At 44.0% G+C, this 27,746-nt stretch overlaps 2 protein-coding genes and 1 long non-coding RNA gene across 6 annotated transcripts in view; 1 reads left to right on the top strand and 2 right to left on the bottom strand.

Moving 5' to 3' along the window:
- The window catches only part of LOC110524265 (voltage-dependent calcium channel beta subunit-associated regulatory protein), a 50,096-nt gene extending 42,455 nt beyond the window's left edge, over positions 1-7,641 (bottom strand). For 2 of the 3 annotated variants that reach the window (XM_021603753.3, XM_090235479.1), the window contains exon 1: positions 7,492-7,641. The gene's annotated coding sequence lies outside the window, so the exon portion shown is untranslated. The remainder of the gene's footprint in view (positions 1-7,491) is intronic. The other variant, XM_021603754.3, reaches the window with a different exon arrangement.
- A 1,458-nt stretch (positions 7,642-9,099) lies between these two features.
- On the top strand, positions 9,100-13,440 carry atp5f1d (ATP synthase F1 subunit delta). 2 transcript variants are annotated; one of them, XR_002473568.3, is made up of 6 exons: positions 9,100-9,256; positions 10,182-10,335; positions 11,125-11,213; positions 12,635-12,778; positions 13,138-13,189; positions 13,303-13,440. XR_002473568.3 is itself a non-coding variant. In XM_021603750.3 (5 exons), the coding sequence occupies exons 1-4, from the start codon at positions 9,140-9,142 to the stop codon at positions 12,755-12,757; spliced, it is 483 nt and encodes a 160-aa protein (XP_021459425.1). In that variant the 5' UTR covers positions 9,100-9,139; the 3' UTR covers positions 12,758-12,778; positions 13,303-13,440. The 2 variants fall into 2 exon arrangements, 1 of the variants encoding a protein (XP_021459425.1); XM_021603750.3 differs by lacking the exon at positions 13,138-13,189.
- A 10,825-nt stretch (positions 13,441-24,265) lies between these two features.
- LOC149983546 (uncharacterized) lies at positions 24,266-26,133 on the bottom strand. Its single transcript, XR_016496224.1, has 3 exons — positions 25,907-26,133; positions 25,611-25,730; positions 24,266-25,182 (listed from the first exon to the last, which is right to left on the bottom strand). It is a non-coding gene; the product is annotated as an uncharacterized LOC149983546 (long non-coding RNA).
- Positions 26,134-27,746: the final 1,613 nt, after the last annotated feature.

Here is a 27,746-nt window from a genome sequence, read left to right as displayed (position 1 = left end):
AATCATCCTTCCATCCTCCCACCTCAGCCCCCTCAAAGAGGCTCTGCCATCACATTCATAAGACACAGCTTCGGTGGTCCAACAGCTGCGGCCCAATGCATTCCCTCATACAAAACAAATCATAGCCAGTCATTATTCTGCTGCAGCGCGCGCACACACACACCACACACACACACACACACACAGCATGGCAGCAACACTCTTTGCCTGGCACAGCACCTATTCTTCCTCCCCCTCCCCCAGCACTGGTGCCTTTGCTACAGGGGAGATGCGTGTCAGAGTGACTTACCCTGATGGAGGGCTGTGTGCAGCAGCTATGGATGTGAGTCTCTCCCTTCTCAGCTTCCTTGCTCAGCCTGTCTCTGCCCACCCACCTGGCTGGCCAGCCTCCTCAGGGCTGTAGTAACCTCTCCGTATAGGCTTGCCTGGGCTCTGACCAGCAGCTCAGTTGCTTAGGAAGCAACAAGGCACTGCCAAATCATATACACTGCTGATAGCAAAACAATACGTTGCATTCTAATTTGTATTTATTTTAAGCCAAGGAAACAGACATTTCCCAATGTGTTACTTGTTGTGTATTAGGGATGTATCATTTGCACCTCCGTACTTAAGGTAGTTGTATAGGCAGAGCATCATGGGTAATATGTGTTGAGATGAGCACGTTCAAGATAAATGTTTGAACTGATTCCAGTCTCATCTTTATAACAAGTCCATAATGACGTGGTTGAAGATATCCCTCTAGTGGTGTGGGGGCTGTGCTTTGGCAAAGTGGGTGGGGTTATATCATGCCTGTTTGGCCCTGTCCGGGGGTATCAACGGATGGGGCCACAGTGTCTCCTGACCCCTCCGGTCTCAGCCTCCAGTATTTATGCTGCAGTAGTTAATGTCGGGGGGCTAGGGTCAGTCTGTTATATCTGGAGTATTATTTATCCTGTCTTATCCGGTGTCTTGTAAGTATGCTCTCTCCAATTGTCTCTTTCGCTCTCTGAGGACCTGAGCCCTAGGACCATGCCTCAGGACTACCTGGCATGATGACTCCTTGTTGTCCCAAGTCCACCTGGCCGTGCTGCTGCTCCAGTTTCAACTGTTCTGCCTGCGGCTATGGAACCCTGACCTGTTCACTATTATTTGACCATGCTGGTCATTTATGAACATTTTAACATCTTGGCCATGTTCTGTTATAATCTCCACCCCGCACAACCAGAAGAGGACTGGCCACCCCTCATAGCCTGGTTCCTCTCTTGGTTTTGGCCTTTCTAGGGAGTTTTCCTAGCCACCGTGCTTCTGCATTGCTTGCTGTTTGGGGTTTTAGGCTGGGTTTCTGTTTAGCACTGAGATATCAGCTGATGTAAGAAGGGCTATATAAATACATTTGGTTATGAAACCCATGAGACATAAAATATTGATGATGAGTAAGTCTGAAACTACAGAAACTATTCTGTCCAGAAGAGGTCAGTTTTTAGAAGTTTAAACACATTTTCCTTGGTACAGTCTAGGCTAATGTTAGCTCAGTGTATTGCTAGCAGAGGCAAATGCATAGTCAAACTAGCTAAGAGGGAGTTAGCGTCGCCATGGATGGCAGAAACAGATTTGAGATGGACGTTGGAGCGAGAAAACGTGATTAAAGGGAGGATATTTAGTTCAACTGTGAAGACTAACTTGAAAAAAAAGAGACAATCAGGAGCCTATTGAGAAACTAAAAATGTCTGGAATGGTTGGAAATATTGGACAGTTTGCTGAAAGTATTGAGCAGTGGAGCTCATATACAGAACGGTTGTTCTTGCAAATAACATTGATGAGGACAAAAATTGGGCCTACATTCAATTTACTTCGCAGCCTGCTACAGCCAGGCACTTTTTTACTAAAACCACTAGTTATTACACAAAGGTTTAGGTGCCACAGAAGAAATCAGAAAGTAGGAGAATCAGGGACAATGTTTGCTGTGGCATAAAAAAATTATAAAAAATTTAAAAAAAAAGAGTACTGGGAGTTTAATGATGTTCTAAATGACACCATCAGAGACCGACTAGTATGTGGGCTACGGAGCGAAACTACACAAAAGAGACTATTGACTGAAAGTAATCTGATTTTGGCAAAGGCAATTGAAGTCAGTGTGGCCATGGAAGAGGCTCAGCATTAGAGATCATCAGGATAAGTGCACAGTTGCAACTGAAAAGCAGAAAAGGGAAATCAAGGCACATGCTTCCGCTGTGGCAAAGCAGGACATCAGGCATCTATGTGCTCGTTTAAGTACATGGATTGCTGAGCCAGTGGTAAAAAAGGTAAAAAATTAAGAATGAAAGTCACACACTAATTATGCTGCCAAACATTTAATGGGTATAGCAACCAATGTTTTGGCACACAGTGCCTTCTCACTTGAAGGCACCAAAACACTGGTTTCTATGCCCATTAAATGTCTGGCAGCATAATTGGTGTGAAACTTTTTCTTATCATAAATTATTCTGTTAGTCAGCACCTCTACAAACATTTTTTGGGTGTGGGTCAGCGTATGCCTTTCACTAGCCTCTGGTAAGGGCCACATCAAATAAGCCTGCAGAAACAAAAAGAGATCAGAGAAAGCATCAGACTGAAAACAAGAGACATTCCAACGAAATAAACATAAGAGCAAGAGAACACAGAAGGAATCCAATGAGGAAGTCACACTGAAAATACTTACTGTTGCTGGGGGGGGGGGGGGGGGGGGGGGGGAAATGGCTGTCTCTTGTGAGGTGCTTGCTAGTGCGTATGGATTGTCTGACACGAGATACAGCTGCTCCTGTGTCAGTCTACAAAAAGACACTGAAACACCTTCCACTTCAGCCAGCACACATTGTGTTAAGGACTTACACAGGTGAAACCGTTGCTGTGAGCGGCCTCTGAGGCCTCAGTTCAGTTAAACAGAAACGCTGCCACGCTACGTCATGGAGGAGACTATCCATCACTACTGGGTTGTTTGCAGTTAGATCACACTGGACTGGCAATCAGTGTGTACAATGACCGATGGAGACACAGGCCTATCCACCATCTTAAAGAAACATGGAGGTATTCAATGGAGGACTGTGTATCATGAAATACATTACAGTGAAGCTCAGCATTAAGCCAGACGGAAAACCAAAGTTTCTGAAAGCATAAGGTACAGGTCATGTTATCAGACCAAAAGTCGAGACAGACTTGGACACTTTAGTCAAGAACAAAGTACTGAAGCCGGTCAGCGTGAGTGAATGGGCTAACCTCATTGTACCAGTCCTAAAGGAGGATGTAGGAATCAGGATATGTGGAGGCTTCCAAGTCAGTTAACCCGGTGTAGTGAGCTAAGCAGTATCCATTACACATAGATGACCTTTTCACAGTTTTAGCTGGGGGTCAAAGTTCGAAATCGACCTCTGCCAAACCTACTTACAGATGCACATGGATGAAAAGTCAAAAGGAGCTGCTGACCGTCAAGACACACAAGGGGCTCTTTAGGTATTGTCGTCTACCATTTGGAATCACTAGTGCGCCAGTGCTGTTCCAGAGGGTGACCATATCTTGAGTGGATTGCCGGGAGTACAATGCTACCTGGATGACATCCTCATTACTGGAAAGGATGAGAAACATCTCCAGAACCTGGAATCTTCCTTAAAGAGATTGAAGGACTATGAGTTCGTAAGAACAAATGTGCCTTCTTCCAATCGGTTCAATACCTCGGTCACGTCAGGTGTGATGGGACTTCACAAGGCTCCATCCAAGGTCAAGGCTATCTTGGATGCCACAGCTCCTCAGATACTTTATCCTGAGCTTGGCAACAAAGCAGAAGTCACTGCATCAGTTGCTTTGTCAGGACAAAACATGAAAATGGACAGAACAATGTGAGGAAGCATTCGTCAAAAAAGCAAGGAAATACTCCTGAAAACTGAGTTACTGAAACACGTCGACAAGTCATTGCCCATCCAACTAGCTTGAGATGCTAGTCCCTAGGTTGTGGGAGCAGTCGTCCCATATCATGCCTTCAGATAAAAAGAAGCCGACTGCTTTCACATCAAGGACATTAAAGAAAGCAGAAATTACACAGCTGAAACGGGAATCCCTAGGCATCATTTTTTGGAGTGGATTTCATCAGTATCTGTAAGGGAGGATGTTCAGCTACACTCCTTTGCATTCTGCAGAATGTGGGCTTTGTTCTTGTCAGCACACACGACATCAAGTACCGTAAGGCAGAACTGCATTACAACACAGATTGACTCTCCAGGTTACCACTACATGTGGTCAAACCGGAGTCACATCTACCTCAGACAAGTGGAAAACGCACCCGTCACTTCAACACAAGTGCAGAGAAACACCAGAAATCACCCGGTGTTATCTGAAGGGATGGACATCAAAAGTAAAGCCACAGGTGATGCTCCAGAACTGAACCCTTACCAGGAGAACTGAGCTGTCAGTACAGTCTGGTTGTCTGCTGTGGGAGAGGAGTCACCATTCTGCCGTCGGTGAGGAAACCAGTGTTGCAACAGCTAAACTGTGGAATGGTTTGCATGAAGGAAATTGCACAAAGCTACTTCTGGTGGCCTGGATTGGATGGAAGCATTGAGGAGAAAGCAAAAACATGTACCTCGTGTCAGAAGGTTCACAAAGTACCTCAACTTGCATCTCTTCATCCATGGGATTGGCCGGAGGAGGCGTGGCATCACATAAGTGAATTTCGCAGGTCCATTCAAAGACAAAATGTTTCTCATGGATGCTCATAGCAAAATGGCCAGAGTTTGCCATGAGGTCTACTACTGCTGAGAAGACCAGCAAGAAGCTTGTAGAAGAAGTGTTTAGTCGGTTGAGAACCCCACGCCAACTCATTAGCGACAAAACAGACCAGAGCTAGTGTCCCAAGAAATTGCCACATTTCTACAGGTGAATGGTGTACAGCACATCAGGTCTGCACCGTATTCTATATACAGTGTGTGTAAATGGCATAAGGAGGTAAGGCAATAAATAGGCCATAGTAGTGAAGTAATTATAATTTAGCAAATTAACACTGGAGTGATAGATGAGCAGATGGTGATGTGCAAGTAGAAATACTGGTGTGCAAAAGCAGAAAAGTAAATAAAAACAATATGGGGATGAGGTAGGTAGATTGGGTGGGATATTTACAGATGGGCTATGTACAGCTGCAGCGATCGGTTAGCTGATGTTTAAAGTTAGTGAGGGAAGTATATGTCTCCAGCTTCAACGATTTTTGCAATTCGTTCCAGTCATTGGCAGGAGAGAACTGGAAGGAAAAGCAGCCAACAGAGATGTTGGTTTTGGGGATGACCAGTGAAATATACCTGCTGGAACGCATGCTATGGGTGGGTGTTGTTATCGTGACCAGTGAGCTGAGATGAGGCGGAGATTTACCTAGCATAGACTTATAGATGACCTGGAGCCAGTGAGTCTGGCGACTAATATGTAGTGAGGGCCAGCCAACTAGAGCATACAGATCACAGTGGTGGGTGGTATTAGGGGCTTTGGTGACAAAATGGATGGCACTGTGATAGCAAATTGGATGCCGTCTGAGTAGAGTACTGGAAGCTATTTTGTAAATGACGTTGCCGAAGTCGAGGATCGGTAGGATAGTCAGTTTTACGAGGACATGTTTGGCGGCGTGAGTGAAGGAGGCTTTGTTGCGAAATATGAAGCCAATTCTAGATTTAATTTTGGATTGGAGGGGTTTACACCTATGTCCTCGCCCCAGTCCAAAGACATGGTTGTTGGGAGTCAGGTTGACCGCTGTTACGCTACCAGAGATTGGTGGGTACCTAGATGCTTGAACTTGTAAAACAGACTCTCGCAACAGTTAATGTAGGAGGGGAGGAGGTGTTGTGTATTAGGGTTGTGCCATTTGCACCTCCACACTTACTGTAGTTCTAGACACAGCACATCATGTGTTGTAATGAGTACTTTCTAGATAAATGGTTTAACTGATTCCTGTCTCATCATTATTTAATTATTGTAAAGATGTGGTTATGAAACCCAGGGGCGTCATGCAACCCAAAAATGTAAGGGGCACAAAAAGCTTCTGGATCCACACTTAAAACAGCGTTTTTCACCACAACCATAAAATAAATTATATATATATATATATATACACACTCACAGAAGAATAGTGTTTCATCCCTCCAATAGCATTTCAGACACTTGTAGAACCAATGCCAAGGTGCATTGAAGCTGATCGGGCTACCTGGGCGGCAGGTAGCTGAGAGGTCAAGAGTGTTGGGACAGTAACTGAAAGGTTGCTGGTTCAAATCCCTGAGCCAACTAGGGTAGAAATTTGTCACTGTGCCCTTGAGCAACACACTTAACCCTAAATGCGCTAGATAAGTGTCTACTAAAATGTAAGACACTTTGTTAGTATTTCCTTTATTTAGTAAGACAAGCCATCTACTCTAATTTGATTGATAGCCAGAAATGTCTTCTTGTTAATTAGTTATGAGGTTGGGAACATATCTGGGCTAGCTAAAAGCAACTTCATAAACTTGCTAGTTGGCAAGTATGTGTAACAGGACAAATCTGTGGGGGGGGGGGCACATGTCCCTGTGCCCCCTATGGGCATGACGCCCCTGATGAAACCCACAAGAGATAGTCTCACAAGCAAGGAAAACCTGAACTGTAACATCACTCAAGCTGGCTTTTATAGGCAATACAATAAAGATTATAATAAGAAAGCCTCAGTCAAAGTATGTTGTATTTCCATGGTACTGTAGGATTCCTACGAATTTCCCCTCCCCATATTAAGATGCATTAGACTACAGTAACTCTCAAAGTGTGAAGCAAACCCCATGAATGTTTACTGTAATTTAAGTAGCTTACTGTAAAACCATGCATGCAAATAAGCCACCCATCATGTACAGTTCACCACATGTCTGAATGCTGTTACATGCATAATGATGAATCATGTCTGATTTTACAAGGTGACTGTTCAGTTGACAGCTACTGTAAGTCAGTAGGAAAACAAAATTGCAGCCTTTTATTGCTCTATGAATCCGCTGCATTCCTCATAAACATGGCTATGGCAATAGACCTTCGAAAATATTTTGAATTCAAAATGTTTGCCTTTGTTGCTATAAAAAACACACCACTTCTTAATGGGTTGTCTCTGTATGGATCCCATGCTATTTCATTTGTACAGTCCAAGACGTTGGGATGAATTTGCTGTGATCAACAGAAAGGTGTAGCGCTCGCTCCAAATAATAGCCTATTCTAGAAGAACGCGTATCGGTGCGTGCCTCATGTTCCACAGGCTCTTCCATTTCGTTAAGGGTGTTAAGGAGCGCCTGCTCTAGAAGCGACTATTCCAATTACATTGATTTCCTTCCATTTACACAAATACATAATTATAGAAAAGCTTTCCTTACACTGCAAACTGTTTCCATCCTTTCTATATCTGCAGACTTAGGCTGGTATTCAATGTGCAACCGAAAAGCTACGGGTTGATGTTCCTCACAAACATGCATGTGCAAAAGAAACTGAAATGCCACTCACCTAATTACAATTCAGGTGATCCATGTATTGAGACGTACAGTAGGCAGAAGCCAATAGCGCCAAACCTTCGCAGAACACTGTAATGTTGCTTTAACAGCTAAAACTATTTATGAATGAAACCCTATGCTTAAGACACACCCACCACCAGTCAAGTACGCACCACGTGACGTAAGTGATTGACGAGCAGGCGGAGGCGCGTGCTGAAGATCATCAGCATCCCCCCCTTCAATTCAAGTATTTGGGGGTGATGTTATGAATAGGCTTCTGGTGGAACATAATGAAAATAGGTACACCTAAATTCATATTATGTTTGGAATGAAGAATCGGTTCATTAATTAATTGAAGAGGTATATACAGATTGACAAGATGAAAAGTGAAAAGGTCTTCTGGATGATAAGGTTATGTTCTGAACATTCTTATGTAGTAGACTACTTTAATGTAGGCCATTTGAGCACCCATGGTGGGTAGGCCTGCTTGCAGCTCTATATTATTTACTAACATCTGGTAAGACAGATCAGTAGGCTATCACAAGCTAACTTATGATTTTCTTTAACAAGGCAAGTCAGTTAAAAACAAATAATTTACAATGAAGGCCTACCAAAAGGCAAAAGTCCTCCTGTAGGAGCGAGGCCTGGGATTAAATATAAAACAAATTAAATATATAGGACAAAACCCACATCACGACAAGAGACAACACAATACTACATAAAGAGAGACCTAAGACGACATCGTAACATGGCAGCAACACATGACAACACAACATGGTAGCAGCACAAAACAGGGTACAGACAACATCACAAAGGGCAAGGAGGTAAAGACAACAATACATCACGCAAAAAGCCACAACTGTCAGTAAGTGTCCATGGTTGAGTCGTTGAATGAAGAGACTGAGGTAAAACTGTCCAGTTTGAGCGCTTGTTGCAGCTCGTTCCAGTCGCTAGCTGCAGCGAACTGAAAAGACGAGCGACCCAAGGATGTGTGTGCTTTGGGGACCTTTAACAGAATGTGACTGGCAGAACGGGTGTTGTATGTGAAGGACGACGGCTGCAGTAAATATCTTAGATAGGAGGGAGTGAGGCCTAAGAGGGTTTTATAAATCAGCATCAACCACCTTGATGGGTCAACCAACACCTGATGATCGATCAAGGATGAAAAGCAGAATCCTTGGGACTTCACCCCACTGAAGTTTACATTTGTTGCTGATTTATTCAACCCTCTTAGGCCTCACTCCCCCCTATCTGAGATAGGTTAGGGTGAGGATAGCACTAAACAACAGCTGATAATTTTTTACATTCTAACAGTGCCACACTCTGGCAGTAAAGTATGAGATGTTTCACACGACCATAAATAAGCATATACTTATTCTGGTTATTTACAATAGCAGAATATACACAAAATATAACTTATTTATTTTTGAAGATTTTAAACGAAACACTGATTTCAGATGAAACACTTAATTTTTGGATTGAATGCGTCGCTTCTGGAAAATAACTACATTTCCCTTCATGCTTTGAGCACTCATAAGGAATTGTGGGTAGGTTACCAACGTCCTTGTCCTATCAGGCGCACACTGTTTGACTGACTTCACACAAGGGCTAGGGGATCCTTTCGTTTCGGGTTGAACCTGAGTTAGATTTATTCCACAAAAATGATGGCAGCAAGGTTTCTCCGTCGCTCTATTCCTGTATTGAGGCAAGCAAGATGTTACGCCGACGCACCCTCAGGCTCTTCCCAGATGTCCTTCACATTTGCGTCTCCAACGCAGGTAAGCGAATCCGGGGTTGGCAAGGCTTTTGGGCCTACTAACGTAGTAAGTTGTCTAGATCGCTAGCTCCTCATTTTAATAGGCATTATGAAAACCCTATGCACTTTGCTAGTTATTCATGTAAATATTATCAAAATGTACCTATATGCTTAGGCGTGGTTAGTTCGCTTGAACCTGTCACCAGTCTTAGTTGGCTTGAACTTGTCACCAGTCTGGTGCACATAATTGTAAAAAGGGACGGTCGAGCATGGATTTTCCAACCAAGCCTACAAAGCTAGCCACTTTGACAGTCCTACTGTCAGTGTTGCCACTTGCTAGCTTTCAATTGTTAACTACTTTAGCTAGCTAACGTTAGCTACCAAAAATGTTTGGTCACAGGGCCTTGCAGTTTCTGTCATTCTGTCACCTTGAGAATAGAAAGGGAATACTATTCAACAGTTATTAAATCAGAAAGTAACGTTATTACTAACTCGTTGGCATTCAGTCTTGTGCGGACTGCACCTTTTTAGCCACACGTATAGCTATTCTGCAAGCTATGTATAATTGAACCGTACACTTTGCGTCTGACAGTACGCTATTTGCTAGCTTCGTTGGATACATAATGTCGTACCTAGCTAACTACATAACTCAACAGTCAACTCTAAAGATGAATTGAAGAGAGAAGTATGCACTTGCTATTTAACCTGTCAGGCAGTAATAGCATATTAACATCATAACTATCTGCAATGCACCAGGACCTCAAAGTGGAGTAACATAACACCTCAGTAAACATGCATATACTTCATTAGAAACAACAATCTAGTACTGCATGCACAGATTGTGTATATTTCCACAGATAATATTGAAACATCCCACTTCAATTCTCATCTGAAAGGTGATAACAGTCAAGTACAGTAATGTCTGCTTATGTTTCTCCTTCTCCCAGGTGTACTTCAAGGAGGCCAGTGTGAAACAGGTTGATGTGCCCACACTGACTGGTGCTTTTGGTATCCTCCCTGCTCACGTCCCCACGCTGCAGGTCCTCAGGCCTGGCGTGGTCACAGTGTTCAACGATGATGGCTCCGCAGCTAAATTCTTTGGTAAGATGTGGCTTGATCATGTAGATGGAATAGTGGGCGGGTCTCATGACCTCTGTCGTACCGTACCTGAGAGAGGATCCTGGTTCAGAATTGCCCAATCCCAAATCAACCCCTAAGCCTTTCCCCTAACCTCTAGGTCCTTGCCTAGGCTACATCTAAAATGGTTGGTGTTGGATAGGTGTAGCAACATTGTGAAAATACCACTTTTTAATCATCCTTTATGAAATGGTAGGACAGTGTCTGACCTCTGATATTTATGTGAAAAGAGACTTCAGTGGTGTCACCTTCAAGAACTGTATTTGATTCACTCTGGCTAGATATTTACCCTGGCAGCCATATTGTATCAGGAAATGTGGAAATACCAGTAGTGGGCCTATATGTAATTTGGACGATACTAAACTCTGGTTACTAAAAGCAATCGTTTCAAAGTGAATTAACTTAATGTAAAATGTATCAAATTGGGACAATACTTGCACATGCTTTCAATGTTGAAATTCCTATTAATAGATTGCAAGGGTCAGTTCCATATCAATATCTTGCCACTAATATTGACTATCCAGCAGGGGTCAGCCCTGTCTCGATTTGTGAGGATAATGATGACTGTGTCCTAGACTGAGAGATCTCACTTTTTAGTGTAACACTCAAATTGTAGGCTACTTCCCTGATTTTGAAATCAACTAAAACAAAATGGCTGCACTGAACTTTATTAATTAACTTCAATAGTGTAGTCCTACTGCTGGGTGGAACAGGGAGGTATGTATATTCACAGATGCTGTGTATGTTTTGCAGTGAGCAGCGGGTCAATCACAGTGAACGCAGACTCCTCAGTGCAGCTGCTGGCTGAGGAGGCCTTCCCCTTGGACCAGCTGGATGTGGCTGTAAGTATCACCAACTCCTATAGACCGATGTAGTATTTCTATGGTAACGGGTGGGGAACTCTGGTCCTTGAGAACCACAGGGTGAGCAGGCTTGTGCCATCAACACACCCTGACTCTAGTTATCAACTAGGCTAATCATAGTAGCTAGTTGGAGCGTGATTTGTTTTACCAGGTGTGTTAGAGCTGGTCAGGAAGACTGGCATAGGGATGACCTCTGTTTTCTAATGCTTCAATTGTGGAAAAAGTATTCCGGTTCATGCTCATTAATGGCTGTCCATCAGAAATAAAATCTTCGCCTAGCCTTAACTGGCTGCCTACCCAATTTAAGAACTGCCCATCCCCAACATTCGTTTTAAGCCATTCTCTAGATTAGGCTTACAGGAAGACTCACGTGATTGGGAAAGCCAGGCTAGAGAGGTGTTATTGGCAGGCTCATTGAGCCCATGCAGAGCCAGTCAGTCATTGATTGATTGAAACCCAACAGGAGCCCTTTGCCAATCCCAGTGCCCTTTATAAAGACGATAACTGTGTACAGCTCTCCTCAGTCAGACCTTTGTAAAGCTATGAAGTAAACCTTCCATGAAATGTCCAAATCCCTTCCTCAACATTAGTGTATTGCACAGCATTGGCCCAAATGTCAGTCAAAACATGTCAGTGTGTATGAAATGTCCCCAAGGCCATGTTGTTCATTCACATCCACATTAGCCAATTACACACGTTCATCATAGAGGTGCTCGTTCTCTCTCTTTGACCCCGCCCAAGGAGGGCACACACTGTCAACTTGACTCCATACAAATAGATGATTCCCCCCCCCCCCCCCCCCCCCCCCCCTTGTGAGATAAAAATGCACAGGAGGCCCTGCTGTTAATAAGGCAGGAAAGGTCAGTCACTGTTGAGTTATAACAGATGTGTCAAGTCCCCGCTGGGAGACCTTTAACTAATGTTTGGCATTTCTATGCTGTAAACACTACTGTGACAAATGGGCTTTTCACAGGAAAGAGGCAACGTGAATTTGCTATGCTAGTCTCTCTCTTCCCAGATATGCTCCCTGACCTACTTTTAACATAAACGGGTATATTGGAATGAGTTCATGTGTCTGCCTGGAAGAATCATAAAGCTCAATAGGCTATGCCCCCCTTATGTCTTTGCCCCAATGAGCCATAACTGTATAGGTTTCTTTAGCTGGAGCATCGCTGAAGTGTCTCCCCTGACAATACTTACACTGGTCTGGCTGCCTAGCTCTGACCCCTGTCTAAAACATGATTTGCCTCAATTGGTTATTCAGTCAAATGTGAGAAATATAAAGACAGTGTTTGTACTGTGCTAGCATATTTAGTGTGCATGATATCTAACACATTGCATCATAGTACACACATGGAGAAACTGTTATTGTATTGACGTGTATCTGACGCCTCTCTTAGGCTGCCAAGGCCAACCTGGAGAAGGCCCAGTCTGAGATGGCATCAGCGTCTGACGAGGCTGCCAGGGCTGAGGTCCAGATCAACATAGACGCCAACGAGGCCATCGTCAAAGCCCTGGAGTAGGCCATGGGACTGGTCTCTGTGGTAAGTGCTGCAGACCTGTATCTTTGTGGTGGAAAAGTGAAGAGTATATGAGTCTCGCGTCCTAGACCTTGTTGGAGTACCTTTTAAAATGCATTCCACCCATGATCATTTACTTCTTGCCGCTATCACCGATGCGTATTTCTAAAGTATTACCTGCTGTTCACACTTGCTGAGATAATCCACCACCTAGCTCCCAGTGACCAGTCATTTTTAATAAAAGGAGGAGACCTGAGGGGAGACACAGCGACTTAAAGGTCGGCGACTAGCGCAACAGCCAATCGGGAGGGCAGCTCTTGCTGGCAAGCTTTGATATTGGCTAGCAACAAATGATTGACATTATGCATTGATCCACCCACCAGGGGGATCACAATGACTTGATCGCTGATTATCGTGGCAAGTGTCCATCCAGAGGTAGCTTTCAAAAAGGGTTGTTAGCACACTCAATGTTATTTCTAGATTACTTGTGAAAATATTTATTTAAAGCCTGCGTACTTACCCTAATCATATTTTCTTCTTTGTTCTAGATGTCGTGTTGGTATAACAGAAATGAAAATTCTCCAACTTTGTTTCCCTGCCCCGTGAAGTCAGTAACTGCAAGATCTCATGCTTGCTTTGTACAGTGGAATGAAATTACCAATAAATTTCTTTGGATTTACCTGCCAGTCATTTTCTGTCTTTATGTCCCTCTTATGTCAGATTCAGTGAGTGGCATTGTGAGCCCATTATTATAAGGGGAAAGTGAACGAACATTCTGTGTACAATGTGTTGCGCCTGTATTTTGTTATGGAGCTTGTTGCAGTTCTCATTTCCGCCACTTTGTGGCAGTGTTTTCACATAAACCATGGTAGGCCAGTCACAGCAGGTCTGTCCCTTTGTGGTGAGACAACCACTTCAACCAAGGGTAGCTATTATAATCACATTTTGGTTCAGCTATGTTGTGATTTATCATGCCTTATAATTAAATGATTAAAGGCACTGAATGTTATTTTTGTCCAATAATGAATTTGGTCTGCATGCTAATTTCATCGTTGGACATTTTGTCAGGTGGTTCGCGTAGGTGTTACTCAATGACTGGGGGGGGGGGGGGTGTTGGCCGCTTTTAAAGGTCTCCATTACTCCCTCTTTGTCCCTAGGCGTGAGCATGTTTATACTGTGAGTCAATATGGTGACCTCAGGTTTCCGTGGCGCTGCCAGGAAAGTTGCCCGTTTGAAACAGACTGCAGTGGCATTGAAGAAAATGCCTCTGTGTTCATGTTAACGTGAGCACTCCAGAGCTCTAATCATGTGTGGACTGGATGCTTTCAGAGTTCCAACCACAACCGGTTTTCTGAATGTTACAACTCTAGCCAGGCCCCATTTTACTAGTGAGCAAACTTCTGTTAAAAGAATGGCCCCTTGCACTTTTTTTTTTTTACATTAACTCTGTCATAACCAAATTTGGACCCATGACGGAACTCAATTGTTTTTAAAGCCTGCTTGTTAAAATGGGTATTTAATGAGGTGCTGGCTTGTCAGCAAACTCCTTACAGTGTGCTGGCCAAAGGCAGGGGTATGTCCATAGACTAAACAGTGGAAAATGTGGATCAGTTTCTGCAGGCAGACGCAGGAAAATAACATGACATTTTATTAGGTTATTCCATGCTAAGTGTTATGAAGAGGACGAAGTCATGTGATTCACAATAGTGGAAACTCCAGTTTCCATTAACATGGGATATATTTTTTAAAGACTCCACATCCTGTCTCCTTCCTAATCTGCCACTCTCACTGAGTCTTGTTCCAGCTGCACAGCCCCTGGGCCTAAAGGCAGAAGAGAACAGAGCAGAACCGCTCTGAACAGGCCAGGACCCGGAAGGAGAAGAAACAATCCTGTCAGACACGTTTATTCAAGCTTATTATCAGTATGTAGAAACCTGATATTGATCCAGTTTAGTCCCCTTAAAACAGCCCGTTTATAGAAGGCTGAAGCAGAAAATGTCCATGTGCTTCATCAGCATGTGGGGTGTTTGTAAATCAAACTGTGCAGGCTTACTCACATACTGGATGTGAGGTCCAAAGAATGGGTTGTGATCAATTGACACTCTACATACTAGTTTCTAAGCAGTGACTCCAGTTGGTGATGCTGTGGATTGAGAAGTCATCTAGAGGGGGATGCCACTTTCGGGAATTGCAGTTACTGTACAAATGACAGGGACGGGGAGGCCATTTTGGGGGTTGTCCTGTGGCATTAGAATGAGATCCCTGAGGAAGCTGTAACTGAATCAAGTGAAGGCAGAGAACAGGGACACAGTGTTCCAATTGAGCACTTAAATGGCTCAACCATGTCACAATAACATGACTCCATAGGCTGGTTGAATGCTTTCTGACCACTAATCAGTCCCCCTCTGCTGCACCAGTCTTACTCAACTGCTATTACAGAGTCTACGCTGAAAGAGTTTCTTATCGCGGTTAACCCAGAACTAAAATCTTGCGTCATTTAGTCAGATATCTACGCTACCGTTTATGTTTACTAGTCTGTCCCCATTCATTTTTACGTATCTATTAACTTCAGCCCTAAAACATCTCACAAGTGTCTTCGCTATAAATGGCTCTCACTAGATACTTGTTTGTAACACCTATTCATTGCCTGTATTCCAATGTAGTTGTAAGGCTCAATGTACATATTCATGTACAATTACCAGGGATTTTTTTTGTATCCTATGTGGCCTCCTTCACACAGTGGTCTACTTGACATTTCCCTCTTGTAATTAATATTACTTCCAGCCCTTCACTGTAGGAAGGTAGCTTATTATGGAAAATAACATAATTATGTAACAAATTAATAAGTACGTTTTAGAAGTGTGTAATTTGGAGAAGTTTTAAGTATCAGTGGTGAAAGTGTTTGCTTGTGGCAGGTGGTCCTTTTTGAGATGGTATTGGGAGCGTGCTGTGTGAGAGGAAATTAAAGGCTTTTGAGCATTGGTAAAATTAGAGGGTTGGGAAATCAAAAAGGTATGTTAAATAAAATGTCTTGAGGATAGTTGCTAAAGTATATCTGAATTACACACACACACACGTCACCAACAGCGAAATCATCAACCACCAATTAGATCGGTATTCAGACACACAAAAACAACAGAATTCAATCCAGGTTGTTTGTCTGTGTAGTGTGTGCTAAAGCTAGTAGACACCTGTACAGCCTGGGGCAAAGTCAAGCTTGGCTGTGCACTGAGAGGCAGCAGAGGGCTAAACTGATTGAAGTACCTGACCTTTTGGTGGTTCTGTGTAAAGAGGGGGCCTGCAGACTCTCAGTCAGCTGTCAGATACTGCATCCAGGCTGGGAGTGGGAGTTGAGGCCTGACTCTGGCGCCCACGCCACTGACCCATTTCTCTTCTTCTCACAAACAGCCAGCCAGTGGACCAGCTAGGTAACGTTTCCACAAATAGGAGTGTGGGGCATTTCGGAGAAATCGCCAATCCGCAACAAACATCCTGCTGCTGGCTTGAATTAATCAGCTTTGTGGCTAGGAGCAAATGGTCTTCACTCCACACAGAGAGATGCATCTCCCCGCGCTCCATTTGGCAAATCTTACCATAATTATATCCTCTATCCAACTGATTCCTGCTTATAAGCAAACACTACGTACATACCCCAACCGTACGTACATACGCCAACCAGAAGCCATTGATTATAGGCAACATCCGCATCAAGCTCAAGACTAGAGCTGCTGTTTTCAAGGAGCGGGACACTAATCCGGATGCCTATACGAAATCCCGCTATGCCCTCAGACAAACCATCACACAAGCAAAGCGTCAGTACAGGATTAAGATGGAATCCTACTACGCCGGCTCTGACGATCGTCTGATGTGTCAGGGCTTGAAAACTATTACGGACTACAAAGGGAAACAGACGTGAGCTGCCCAGTGACGTGAGGCTAGTAGACGAGCTAAATGCCTTTTATGCTCGCTTCAAGGTAATCAACACTGAAGCATGCATGAGAGCACCAGCTGTTCTGGTTGACTGTGTGATAACGCTCTCGGTAGCCGATGTGAGCAAGACCTTTAAACAGGTCAACATTCACAAAGATGTGGGGCCAGATGGATTACCAGGACGTGTACTCAAAGCATGCGCCAACCAACTGGCAAGTGTCTTCACTGACATTTTCAACCTCTCTGCAATACATACATGTTTCAAGCAGACCACCATAGTCCCTGTGCCCAAGGAAGCGAAGGTAACCTGCCTAAATGATTACCGCCCGTAGCACTCACATCGGGAGCCATGAAGTGCTTTGAAAAGCTGGTTATGGCTCACATCAACAGCATTCTCCCGGATACCCTAGACCCACTCCAATTTGCATACCGCCCCAACAGATCCACAGATGACGCAATCTGAATCACACTCCACACTGCCCTTTCCCACCTGGACAAAAGGAACACCTATGTGAGAATGCTGTTCATTGACTACAGCTCAGCGTTCAACACCATTGTGCCCACGAAGCTCATCACTAAGCTAAAAACCCTGGGACTAAACACTTCCCCCTGCAACTGGATCCTGGACTTCCTGACGGGCCGCCCCCCAGGTGGAAAGGGTAGGCAACAACATGTCTGCCACGCTTAAACTCAACCCTGGGGCCCCTCAGGGGTGTGTACTTAGTCCCCTCCTGTACTCCCTGTTCACCCACGACTGTGTGGCCAAATACGACTCCAACACCATCATTAAGTTTGCTGATGACACAACAGTGGTAGGCCTGATCACCGACAACGATGAGACAGCCTATTAGGAGTAATTCAGAGAACTTGCAGTGTGGTACCAGGACAACAACCTCAATGTGAGCAAGACAAAGGAGCTGATTGTGGACTACAGGAAAAGGCGGGCCGAACAAGCCCCCATTAACACCAACAGGGCTGTAGTGGAGCGGGTCGACAGTTTCAAGTTCCTTGGTGTACACATCACCAACGATCTATCGTGGTCCAAACACACCAAGACAGTTGACTGTTCTCTCTGCTACCGCACAGCAAGCAGTACCGGAGAGCCAAGTCTAGGACTAAAAGGCTCCTTAACAGCTTCTACCCCCAAGCCATAAGAACAATTAATCAAATGCCCACCAGACTATTACCCCTCCATTTGTTTTGTAAGCTGCCGCCTACATGTACAAATTACCTCTAACCTGTACCCCCTGTATATAGCCTCGTTATAGTTATGTTATTGTGTTTATTTTTATTATTTTTTACTTCATTTTTTTTGGTAAATATTTTCTTAACTCTTCTTGAACTGCACTTTTGGTTAAGGGCTTGTAAGTAAGCATTTCACGCTAAGGTCTACACTTGTTGTATTCGGCGCATTTGACAAACTTTTATTTGATGTCAGGTAATCATAATCAGGTAATCACTGTGTGTATCCCTGAGAGAGAGCATTTTAGAGTTTTTGCTATGGTTTAATATCTGTATCTAATACCATGTGAACACACACAGAGCACCCCAGCATTCCTTTGTTCTGTGCTGTTTAACGCTGCCTGTCCACTTCCTAGAGAGAGCCGAGGTGGGACGCATTTTGTCTGAAATGTGCTGCATGTTTGCATGCAATGAGCTCTGAGTCATCACCTTGGGCTTTCTTCAAGGAAATCCTTACATTTTTCACGCCTTTGATCCTCATTCAGTTGTGCGTTCATGCCAGCATAAAAAAAAACATCTTCCTCACAACTTGATTTTACAGATACTGCTAGAGTGTTCCAATTAAAAGACATCTGTTTCTTCCCCTCTCTGCCTGAGGTTGTGCAAAAACAAAATGGTGGGGCTAGTCGTGACTGCCTTGGCTGGGATCAATGTGTAAAATATCCCTGGCTCTCCCTGGGGCTGCTAACAATGCTGTTTGTGGCACTGTGGCATTCCAACAGTAGGGTAGGACAGAGGGGGAGAGATGAGTGGATTGCCAGGGTGAGGCTGTGGGCACAAGGGTCTGTAAATGCATTAACCCCCTCCACTTTCTAACACTGTTGTGTGATTCACTAGGTAATTGGGGGAGAGCTCATAGAGGCAAGCATGTTTTTTCAGAAGGCCTATGTGCTGTACATTTAGATTGAGTCAGATAGTCTGGTAGAAAATAACTTTGCAGCAGCGCTGAAAAGATCATAACAGTGCCCCAACGTTGTTCATTTGCCAAGCCATTCATGTTCATTTGGCCATTGACCTAACTATGTTGGGAGAGAGAGGGGATTTTGAGATGAGCGAACATTTTCATATTTTTGTATGCCCTAGTGACCTTTTTATATCATCCTGTGATCACTTACAGTCAATTCTACATGTCATTCACAGCATGTTGCTACAATAATACTGCATGGCGGGCCGGCCGGATGGGAGGGCCTCTTCTGGTGACAGCTGTGGATGACAGTGCTAGCATGTAGATCCTGGCCAAGCCATTCACTTTGCTCTTACCAAACAAGGGGCTAGGGCCTTTTGGCTGGCACCATCTTTTGAGTTAGTCGTGTTTTGGCTGTGGAACTTCCCTGTGAGATGTCCATCAGAGGGATCTGGGATGGGATGGTCTTTGTTTTCCTGCCCGATGGGAATTTAAAGAAGACTTGTGTACACACATTCTCCTGTTCTGATTGGTCCCTCTCTTTCCATAACACAGAGCACCACAAATGAATGTATTTGTTTTACACACACAAAGGTGTGTGTGTGACACACACACACATATACACACAGACAACTAGAACTCTTAAGAGGGTCAAGTGTTGTCTCAGACATGTCAGTGTACTTCTAATAGCCTGGTATGTCCAGATAAGTATAATGTGGTCATATGAGTGTAAGGACCTGTTATTGGAGGAAGAGTCAAAGGGTTCAGAACGGAGAGTAGAGGAACACCTTCGTGAGTATCTCCTTTCTTTTTTTCTGCCCTTTGAGTTGTTTGGAAACTTTTGACAAGCACTGAAGTTCAGAAGACGTTAATTTAGAATGTACCCGCACTGCAAGGTCTGTCAAAGTGACTCACACCACCCCTCCCCCCATCCTCCCCTCCTTTTGGCTAGCTAACTGTCCCTCTTCTCTCCCTGTGTGACTGAGTGCTCAGTGGTTTCCTAATCACATGACTCTCCTCTGAAGCACTTGGAAAATATGCCATTGAGCTAGTTTCCACCAAGGACAACAAAGGCAGGCAGGCATAACTCCTTTAACACGCTTAGATCAGCTCTGGCAGGGCCCAGATTTCAGAGCTGTCCTCCTCATGCCTGCACGCAATCTCCCCCTGACACCTTCCAGTCTGGGGGACGGTGGAGCTGGCACCAATGTCTGCTCCGGAGGCCAGGCCCATTGATCAAATTCTGTCAGGTGGCTGTGGCCCAGCGCTAAGGGACCAGAGGAATGCAGTTATCACAGTTGTCCCCTCGGACTCACCGTGCTGATTGGCCAGTGACACTTTGGGGGACTCGATGACAAAAACAACAATGACAGGTTCACCCAGGGGTTTGGCACTGTCTGAATTGATATAACAGTGAACACCTTCAAACTGCAGAACTCCCCATAGATAGACACCTGTAGATTAATATAGGCCATGACTATCCCTGTCTAGAGGGGTAATGTTCCATAGAAGTTTCCACTGATATCCATCCTGGCTCCTGCGTCACTGTCCTCCTCCCTGATTCTCCTCCCTACGTCAGCCCACTTTGGATTTTCCACCCTCTTCATGGTCTTGATGACGACGTTCAATGCTAATCCCTGCATATTATGGCCTGTGCCCTAGTGACCTCAGTTGCCAGACCAAACAGGGCTACAGGGACGGCTATGGTTCAATCTGACCGTAACCATTGCAGCTATCTGTTTGTCAGACGACATTGTATTGCAGTGGTTGCGTGTGTGTTTAGCCACGGCCAGGGTGGTCAGGAATCCCCAGAATGCCGTCATTGATCTGTGCGTCACGTGCATTTCCAAAAGCACAGTGGTCAGGCAAGGACTCCCTCCAACTAGAATCTCAGGGGATTTTCCCGAAATGTTCGGAAAAGGACTGAGACTGGAGATGTTTAAAGTGAAGTGGTGTACTTATCTCTCTGGTGGTAGCTATCTCTCTGGTGGTAGCTATCTCTCTGGTGGTAGCTTTGCATCCATTAAGAATACTGTGAGGCCAGGAGTATTCCACATTGTCCAGGGGTCTGACCTCCCCTACCAAGTATTTTGTTTAAATAATTGTTTTGGCTAAACTTTGCCGTGCACGATAAACACATCCTTAACAAGCAGTTCATGTCAGGTATATCAACTGGACGGTAAAAATAGACACGTCTGACTAATTAACTGTGAAGTTATAGTTGGCTGACTGGCTGTATCGAGTAACGTCAACAGAAACAATATTCAACATGACTAAATCAATCTTAAATCAAATCAAATTGTATTTGTCACATGCGCCAAATACAACAGGAGTAGTAGACCTTACCGAAAGCCCTTAACCAACAATGCAGTTCAAGAAATAGAGTTGAGAAAATATTTCCTAAATAAACTAAAGTAAACATTTAAAATTAAAAGTAACACAATAAAATAACAATAACGAGGTTATATACAGGGGGTACTGGTACTGAGTCAATGTGTGGGGGTACAGGTTAGTCGAGGTCATTTGTACGTGTAGGTAGGGGTGAAGTGACTATGCATAGATAATGAACAGCGAGTAGCAGCAGTGTAAAAACAAATGGGGGGCGGGGTCAATGTAAATAGTCTGGGTGGCCATTTTATTAATTATTCAGCAGGTTTATGGCTTGGGGGTAGAAGCTGTTAAGGAGACTTTTGGACCTAGACTTGGAGCTCCGGTACCGCTTGCTGTGCGGTAGCAGATACAACAGTCTATGACTTGGATGACTGGAGTCTTCAAAAAATAAATTGGGCCTTCCTCTGACACTGCTGTGCTTAGTCTGAAGTATTATCATTACCCAGGGTGTTTTTCTAGACTATAATAGACAATGCGAGGATATTGTGCAACTTCAGATCTGTTGATCTAAATTATTCCCAGAATAATACAATCCTTGAAATAAAAAATGTGTTTGGTGTGGAGAATTTCTCCCCCACACATTTGAGAGCCACGAGGTGATCAAATTCCTTTTCAGTTGGCTGCTTTTGAACTCAAGTGTCTCCTTTGATCTCTCAAGTCTCTCCTACATTAGTCATATACTTCTGTAGATATACTGTAGAGGAGACGGTCAGTTTGAAGTTGCTGCTCTGACTCACTACTGATTGATGTAATGTAATCTATCCAGAATAAATGCTTCAACTGCAGATGGATATCATTGTCAGTAGATTGGTATAAAAACATGCCTTCGTAGAAATGACGGATTGAGATCATTTCAGTCATCAGTTTGTGCAATGTAGTTGTGACCAACTGGGGAAGTCAAGGGGGGGTGGGGGGGGGGAGATAGCTACATTTGATTTGCATTCATTTGTCCTGCTCGTGACAATTCTTGGAACACCTGACTTTAGTCTGCAGTCTAGAGTACAATGAACCCTCAGCTATAGATTTACAGCCCACACTATGCTGTTATCAGAGCGAGAGAAAGAGGAGCTGGCAGAGGGAGAGAGAAAAGCGGCCGGGCTGAGCCAGTAGGAGAGGAGAATGAATGACGTCACCAGTGATGATAGTGCTATTTTAAGCGTGCAATAGGGAGAAGGCTGCAGCCAGCGATCGCTACTCTCCTGACATCAGAAATGAAATCAGGCTCTCTGACTGATAATGACCTTTTGTGTCAATGATTAGAGAACCGAGAGAGGAAGAAAGAGGGAGATAGGGATAGAGATGGTGAAAGAGAGAGCGAGAGTCAGAGGAAGAGAGAGAGAGAAATAAAGAGACCGCATGAAGAAAAAAGGTGGTAGAGGGGGTTTGCCAGTACAGTGCTGATTAGATTAGACCAGCTCGTCATCCAGCATTAAGCCCAGGATACACAGGGATTAGTGGCCAAGGGATTCTGCAGAGTCCTGGCATGTGGGTGTGGATGTGTTCATAAGTGTGTGGGAGGAGAGTGAGTGGGTGGTTTCTCAACTTGTTTGGACCGAGAAAGGAAATGGCTGCATCTGGTACTGATCATTGTGTACAGTACACAGTATCATTGCTTTGTTCCTTTTGAAAACACACCAGGAACATGGCAGCCTTTATTATGTCACTGACATCTGGACAGATGTACAACTGATGGGATTCATATTCATAAGGGCAGTCTCTAAGATTTTCCAGAAGAAATTAGTCATGTCCAAGAAGTTCATTCCTCAGTGCCAAGCTATCCCCTTCTGCTCTGCCGGGCACTTCCCTCCCCTCCCGAGTCCATGAAGTCACGTTTAACCTTTTCCAGTCCACGCTTTGTCCCTCTGATACACTGCCTCTAGCTCCCAAACAAACAAATTGAGTTAACACCCTCCCGGCGTGACCAACTTCACTGCTATAAAGGTTCTTATCGTGCTTGGCTTGTGTCTGGTGGGTTGATTAAATTAGGTTATTTAGCACATTGAGGCGAGTTCCAGGGTGAGTCTTATTGTGGGGCCTTTCAACACCATAAAAGGCTGCAATTATCAGGTCCACTTTGTGGGGGTGTTAAGTTTACACCATTTACATCCGGCTGTGCTCTGTAAGTAGCTGCCAGGACATTGGGAAGGAGGGGTGAGGTCCCACTGAGGAGTCAGTCGAGGTGTCTGATTATCCACCTCACGAACTGGGATGTGTTTTGAAATGAGAATGAGAAACGATCTGATCGAAACAACTGTTTGGTTAACAAAGATGATTTAAAAAAAGCCTCTCTTACCAGCCTGGTTGCCAGCTTTATGAGTCATTTCCTGATGTTTGTCCAATGATACAGCAAAGTAGCAGCAGTGCAGTACATACTGTATGAAACAGTTTGAATTTCAGTCAGAGGTCTTAGTCATTGATGATGAGGTAATTGATGTATAATTTTTGTGAATAGGAGTTAGCCATAGTTGACAATACAGCCTGGAGGGCCTGGCTCATAGCTGCACCCTTATCTTCCTGTTTGACTCAACCCTACCTATAGACACTGTTTCAGGTGTAAGAGATAGTCAAATGACTGAACATTTGATTGACCAATCATTTACGAATGGTCCCTTGGATTACTTACACTGTACACAATGTACATTTATCCGGCTATAACTGCCAGTTAGGAATGTGTTGACCAAGAAACTGTGTGATGATACATCAAATGTTGTGCAATGGCAGTTGAAAGATGGAAAAACAAGGTGTCAGGATATCCTATAACTGCATAGCCATACTGTAAGTTGTATGTAGTAATTGTGAGCCTGATTTGTGAAATGTTTGGCCTTTATCCATAATGCCTTGGGGTCCTATCCAATAAAAAGAGACGACCAGGTTTGTGGTTCAAAGTTAAGCTCACTGGTGAGAGAGTATACATGTACAGTCGTGGCCAAAAGTTTTGAGAATGACACAAATATTAATTTCCACAAGGTTTACTACTTCAGTGTCTTCAGATATTTTTGTCAGATGTTACTATGGAATTCTGAAGTATAATTACAAGCATTTCATAAGTGTCAAAGGCTTTTATTGACAATTACTTGAAGTTGATGCAAAGAGTCAATATTTGCAGTGTTGACCCTTCTTTTTCAAGACCTCTGCTGGTTGGGAGAAGTTGCTCTCGGAGGATGTGTTGGTACCATTTTCTATTCATGGCTGTGTTCTTAGGCAAAATTGTGAGTGAGCCCACTCCCTTTGCTGAGAAGCAACCCCAAACATGAATGGTCTCAGGATGCTTTACTGTTGGTATGACACAGAACTGATGGTAGCGCTCACCTTGTTTTCTCCGGACAAGCTTTTTTTCCGGATGCCCCAAACAATCGGAAATGGGATTCATCAGAGAAAATGACTTTACCCCAGTCCTCAGCAGTCCAATCCCTGTAGCTTTTGCAGAATATCAGTCTGTCCCTAATGTTTTTCCTGGAGAGAAGTGGCTTCTTTGCTGCCCCTCTTGACACCAGGCCATCCTCCAAAAGTCTTCGCCTCACTGTGCATGCAGATGCACTCACACCTGCCTGCTGCCATTCCTGAGCAAGCTCTGTACTGGTGTTGCCCCGATCCCACAGCTGAATCAACTTTAGGAGACGGTCCTGGAGCTTGCTGGACTTTCTTGGGTGTCCTGAAGCCTTCTTCACAACAATTGAACCGCTCTCCTTGAAGTTCTTGATGATCCGATAAATGATTGATTTAGGTGCAATCTTACTGGCAGCAATATCCTTGCCTGTGAAGCCCTTTTTGTGCAAAGCAATGATGACGGTACGTGTTTCCTTGAAACACGTGTTTCCACCCTCCTTTTGAAGCTTCCAGTCTGTTATTCGAACTCAATCAGCATGACAGCGTGATCTCCAGACTTGTCCTCGTCAACACTCACACCAGTGTTAACGAGAGAATCACTGACATGATGTCAGCTGGTCCTTTTGTGGCAGGGCTGAAATGTAGTGGAAATGTGTTTTGGGGATTCAGTTCATTTGCATGGCAAAGAGGGACTTTGAAATAAATGTCAATTCATCTGATCACTCTTCATAACATTCTGGAGTATATGCAAATTGCCATCATACAAACTGAGGCAGCAGATTTTGTGAATATTTACATTTGTGTCATTCTCAAAACCTTTGGCCACGATTGTATAATGTACACATGGATTTTATTTGTTGGATGGATTTGTAGAGTACACAACACACATGGTGTCGATTACTTATTCAGAAAACCATGTTTGAAGGAGTAGTCTAACCATTTAAAAGAATAATGTATACATTCAATAACCTAGTTGGCAAGTTTGACACTTTTTCAATCTCATGTTCTGCGCTATAATCTGTAAGAACCACTGATGTGTCATCAGTCGTCTGTTACTGTTACCTGAGAACCGCTTCAATTCAAAGCTCCTCCTGGTGCAGGTGTGGGATCAGAGCCTTGACTATACTCCACCTGAGCCCCTCCAGCCTTAATACTTAACAGGCTCTCTATCTTCATATGGGCCTGGGGATCAGACAACAGGTTGGAGTGGTGAGTGGGAGCTTTCCTAGAAGTTCACTCCATTTCTTCTAAGAGTTGGAATGATCTGCCATGAGATATTTGATCCAATATTCTGCCCTCAGGTATACAGGTGCACTTCTGGCTTATTCCGTTTGAAATAATTAAAGTCTTTGACTCACCGTTGAACTCCCAGATTGGTTTACTTTCCACACTGTAAATCTTTAAGGCTCACTCATCTGGGTCTGTTCTTCCACTTCCTGTCTTGTCATACGGTTTCATTAGGTTGTGGCAGGTGTGTCCCACTGCCTTGCCGTGTGATTCAGGAGAATATCATCGCTTGAGAACAACAAGCTGTGAACCGACTGAATCTGGCTTCTCTCGCTCTCATTTGTTTGTTTCTGAAGCCGGGGGCGGCCCGCTGGTGACTTTGATAGACTGAAATGCTGCTCACCCACACACACACGTTCACACTGTCACACACTCCCACGCACATACACTCATCACACACTGTCTGTCACACACACATCTGAGATCCAATGTGAAATGTTTACGATCCACCCACACCACTCCATGCATGCTCTCTTGTCAAGAAACTCTTTCCTGTCCAAAAGTATGTGAGAAGTTACCATATAGTAAATACTGTATATGTCTGTTAATAGGCCTACACATGCTTATCCTACCATAGACTATCTGTATGGCTGTGTTGCTCTGATCTTATAATCCATATAATAATGTTGGCAAAGGGTCATGGCACAGCCGTAAGAGATAAGGTAGAATGAAATTAAAATATATCACTCCCTCTGAAAAAATGCCCGCTTCTCAGCCAATAAAATGTTTTGCCTCCTGAGTGTAGGACAGGCTGTTTGTCTGATTATGAAAACCTGTTTCTTACTGTCCTGCAAACACTGTGTACAACCAGCATATAGATGGGTAGCCTATAGCCTCAGATCTTCAATAGGATCAATGTTTCTCCATTATGTGTGATTCTGTGTCTGTGTCTGTGTGTACTGTGCATTCGGAAAGTATTCAGACCCCTTGACTTTTTTCGCATTTTGTTACGTTACAGCCTTATTCTAAAATGTATTAAATAATTTTTTTCCCCCTCATCAATCTACACACAATACCTCATAATAAAAAAAGTGATACGTTTTTTTTTTTATGTTTACAAATGTAGAAAAATACATTACAATGATATATTTTACATTATAAGGACTGAACGCTAAGGCTACCAAGTTTGCTAAGACAAAGAGATACAATTTTAATTAGCACTGACGTGAAGTGAGAGGTGATGAAACCTTTAAGCCCAACCAATGGCAGGCTACCCTACCCAAATCCAGAGGCCTTAAAGCCCCCTCCTCTTGTTCAGAGACTGGCATTTTCTACAAGAAATCTACCTCCAGAAATAAAATCTTCTCCCAGGTGGGTGTGACACCTACTTCCGTTGCCTGCTGCACTGCTGCTTGGATTCCACCTGGCGATCTGTTCACCTGCCCTGGTTGTCTCCCCCTATCTGGTACAGGTATCACCACCACACTCCACCCTCTCTCCCAAGCTTTCGCTCGCCTCCAGCACACAGGCACTTTTGGTGCGAGTTACTCTGAACTCACAATGGCTAGCCCCAAGTCGTTATATATTATATATTGCTATTTGCCTCATGACTCCTGCATGCTTTGTTGACTACGAACTTTCTTTACCCAACCGTGGGACAGACTATGTTTGTTTTCACACTCGGGACTCTGACTCTCTATTGGTTACACATACTTTTGGCCTCCCATCCCAATCTAACCACCTCTCGCTGGCTTTGTATTCATGTTAACTGATGAAACTGCTGTACAATATGATCTTGTTGCCATCTGATGCACATACATTCATAAATCAACACTGCAGAGCTCTCCCTGTACTATGCCGTGCCTTGATTGTATTACTCTTGATGATATCTGGAAATGTGCATGTACACCCTGGTCCATCTACTGTTGCTAGCCCCAATTCTGACTTATGCTCTCATATCTGCTTCACTGA

The sequence above is a fragment of the Oncorhynchus mykiss genome, chromosome 5 (genome assembly GCF_057628025.1).
Source record: "Oncorhynchus mykiss isolate SJ-2025 chromosome 5, ASM5762802v1, whole genome shotgun sequence".
Taxonomy (NCBI): Eukaryota; Metazoa; Chordata; class Actinopteri; order Salmoniformes; family Salmonidae; genus Oncorhynchus; species Oncorhynchus mykiss.
This window is presented reverse-complemented; position numbering and strand designations above follow the sequence as displayed.

Bases quoted from the DNA above. Each gene is read 5' to 3' on its own strand.
- atp5f1d (XM_021603750.3), top strand. From the start codon at position 9,140: ATGATGGCAGCAAGGTTTCTCCGTCGCTCTATTCCTGTATTGAGGCAA. The intron at 9,257-10,181 runs GTAAGCGAATCC...TCCTTCTCCCAG, and splicing joins CATTTGCGTCTCCAACGCAG to GTGTACTTCAAGGAGGCCAG. The intron at 11,214-12,634 runs GTAAGTATCACC...CGCCTCTCTTAG, and splicing joins TGGACCAGCTGGATGTGGCT to GCTGCCAAGGCCAACCTGGA.